At 42.5% G+C, this 3560-nt stretch overlaps 1 protein-coding gene across 1 annotated transcript in view; it reads right to left on the minus strand.

Moving 5' to 3' along the window:
• CCDC13 (coiled-coil domain containing 13) overlaps positions 1-3560 on the minus strand; it is a 48620-nt gene that overhangs the window by 42119 nt on the left and 2941 nt on the right. The window contains exon 2 of the mRNA XM_012807995.1: positions 1283-1431. Within this exon, the coding sequence (XP_012663449.1) occupies positions 1283-1431 (149 nt within the window). The remainder of the gene's footprint in view (positions 1-1282; positions 1432-3560) is intronic.

The following is a 3560-nucleotide window of genomic DNA, read 5'->3' on the forward strand; positions in this document are numbered from 1 at the left end:
TAAGTGTGTTTATTCCTCACAACACAAAGCCTTGTGTTCAGTGTGGTTTTTGTTTTTAGAAAAGGCCAAAGAATGAAGGGAGATGCATTAACCTAGCAAGAGCCTTTAGGATACCAAAGTCCTGTTGGTTTTCATTTTTATTTTTGGAGACAGAGCCTCAAGCTGTTGCACTGGGTAGAGTGCCATGGCATCACAGCTCATAGCAACCTCCAAGTCCTGGCTTAAGAGATTCTCTTGCCTTGGCCTCCCAAGTAGCTGGGACTACAGGCACCCGCCACAACGCCCGGCTATTTTTTAGTTGTATTTGTCATTGTTGTTTGGCAGGCCTAGGCTGAATATGAACCCACCAGCTCTGGTGTATGTGGCTGGCGACTTAGCCACTTGAGCTATAGGCACTGAGCCTCCTGTTGGTTTTTAATTCAGCACTGACTGATTGGAACTTTGGTCCTATGGGTGTACCCGCCATCAAAAGCATTTGCTCTCAAAAGCAGGGAGGGACACTCTGGCAGATGCTAAGTCAATCTTGTTGCTTTCTGTGATTGATGACATCTACTTTCTGGTTTATTAGCCACCTGGGGATTGCTCAATAGGTGTACAGATAGCAGAGCACAATCAGGGTCAAGGTCTCTCCACCAGACCTGCAGGGCCAAAGTCAAACTCATAACCACAGAGCCAATGTCCACCTCACACCCACAGGGCTAAGGTCATCCCCAGACTCACAAAACCAGGTCCTCATTGCACTCATGGGGTCAGGGTGTCTACCAACAGAGCCAACGTCCAGCCCAGGCTCTGCTAAGAGTGCTTGAGTCCCAGGTAATCCTTCTAGAACAGGTGGCTTCCTTGTTTCATCTACCCTTCTAGAATAGCACAGCAGGTGCTGTAGAGTTAACATCTGCCTCTATTGGGACTTTTTGAATGTCTATGATACAATGTCTGAGCCAGAGAACCAAGAGGAAATGGGTCTTGCCAGCCCACAGCACATACTGCAAGCATGATGGAGAACCCTTGTCATGAGTCCCAGTTGGGTCATCAGCATTGCCTGGGATGCTGGCCTGCTACCCCTGCTGTCCTCACTGTCCCCTGTGTTCCCACTTCCTGATATGCTTGCTTCCTGGGCCTGTTCTTTTCCTCTACCTTCTCCCTCACTGCCAGGATTTAGACAAGCTTGACCACAACTGACCCTTGGCACTCTCTTGGGCACCTGCCCTCTAGGATCCTGCTATCTGACCTCCCTGAACTCTGGACTGCAAGGCTAGGACTATCACAACAAGGGTGGGGCTACCTGTGAAGGCAAATCTGTCCTCTTCTATTTTCTTTTTGAGGTGTTTGATTTCAAAGTCCCTTTCCTTCAGCAGCTTATACAATCTCCCATTCTCATCGACTGTTTCCCTGAGCTCATCTCGAAGCTGTTCAATCTCATCTTCAAGCACCCTACAATGCAAAGGCAGAATTACACTCCTTCCCAAGGACAGATGGGCAGGGGGTCAAGCTTCCACTGCTCAGGTTTGTGATACCTGGGTTGGGCACTAGGTGGTGGTAAGAACTGGTTTGAAAAATAGGAAAATGATATTAAGGGGAACAGATGAGCAGATTTTATTAATAAAACACTGTTCTTAGAATGAAGTGATTAAGCACACACACACATAAGCACGTATAAAAGAAGAAACTTTGAGTAACATTATTTATTAGCTGGCTTCAACAGAGAACTACATAAAACCTCTTGCTCAAAGAATTCATACTACTTTCAAGTATCTGTGGAACATGCATTAAAAATGCATTTATTATAGGGTATGATGGTAATCTTAGCTAATTTCAAATAATGATACTATACAGGCCATTTTTCTAAAAATAGGAATGAATTATTTAAAAATAGCAAAAAATAAAAAACAAGGCTTAGAGCCCAGGGCTAAGTATTCAGGGCACCAGCCATATACACCGAGGCTGGCAGGTTTGAACCCAGTCCAGGCCAGCTAAACAATGACAACTACAACAACAACAACAAAAAATAGCTGGGCACCTGTAGTCCCAGCTACTTGGGATGCTGAAGCAAGAGAATCATTTAAGCCCAAGAGTTGGAGGTTGGTATGAGCTGTGAAACAACGGCACTCTACTGAGGGTGACATAGTGAGACTATGTCTCAAAAAAATAAATAAAATAAAATAAATAAAAAACAAGGCTGAGCATGGTGGCTCACACCTGTAATCTTAGCATTCTGGGAGGCCAAGCTGTGAGGATCATCTGAACTCAGGAGTTGGAGACCAGCCTGAGCAATAGCGAGACCCCATCTCTATTAAAAATAAGAAAAAAATCAGGCCAGGCATGGGGGCTCATGGGTGTAATCATAGCACTCTGGGAGGCTGAGATGGGAGTATTGCTTGAGCTCAGGAGTTCAAGACCAGCCTTAGCAAGAGTGAGACTTGTCTCTACTAAAATTAGAAAAACTGAGGCAAGACGATTGCATGAGACCAAGAACTTGAGGTTGTTGTAAACTATGATGCCATGGCACTCTACTCAGGGTGTCAGAGTGAGACTCTATCTCAAAAAAAAAAATTAGCCGGGCACTGTGACAAGTGCCTATAGTCCCAGCTATTTGAGAGACTGAGGCAGCAAAATTCATTGAGCCAGGAATTTGAGGTTGTTGTGAGCTAGGCTGAGGACATGGCACTCTAGCCTGAGCAATAGAGTGAGACTCTATGTCTCTAAAAAATAAAATAATAAAGGGCGGTGCCTGTGGCTCAAAAGGGTAGGGCACTGGCCCCATATGCCGGAGGCGGCGGGTTCAAACCCAGCCCTGGCCAAAATAAATAAATAAATAAAAATAAAAAACAAAACTCAATTCCCGTTATATGTCTGAAACTAAAAAGATTCCTACATTACTAAGGGGTTAAGAAGAAAGTATAATGCTCATTATAAAGCATTTAGAATTGATTGCCCACAGAGGCTATATCAAAACTTGTACTAGACTGTTTATTGCAGCTCAATTTACAATCACTAAAATGTGGAAACAGCCTAAATGCCCCTCAACCCAGGAATGGATTGGTAAGCTGTGGTATATATATACCATAAAATACTATTTAGCCATTTTTTAAAAGTGGAGATTTTGCAGCATTTGTATTAACCTGGATGGAGGTGGAACACATTATTCTTAGTGAAGCATCACAGGAATGGAGAAGCATGAATCCTATGTAACTCAACTTTGATATGAGGACAATTAATCACAATGACACAGTGGGGGTGGAGGAAGGGGAGAGCAGACAGAGAGAGGAGGGAGGGGGTGAGGGAAAGGGAAAAAAAAGAAAAGAAAATAGTGACTCATTCTCATATAAATTGGATTTAATTTTAACCAAAGTACATTATTTGAACAATTTTTAATTCAATTTATTAATATGTTGTTTAGGATATTTCATCCTCATTTATAAGTGAAATATGTTTGTGATTTCCCTTTATAATAATATATTTTTTCCAATTTTAATATCAGGTATATCCAGATTAAGTAGATTGAAGTATTTCTTCTTTTTCTATTGCCTATAAGATTTGGCCTGATCTGTTTTTTGAAATTA

Source organism: Otolemur garnettii, unplaced genomic scaffold (assembly GCF_000181295.1).
Source record: "Otolemur garnettii isolate 467f Iridium unplaced genomic scaffold, OtoGar3 scaffold00082, whole genome shotgun sequence".
Lineage (NCBI taxonomy): Eukaryota > Metazoa > Chordata > Mammalia > Primates > Galagidae > Otolemur > Otolemur garnettii.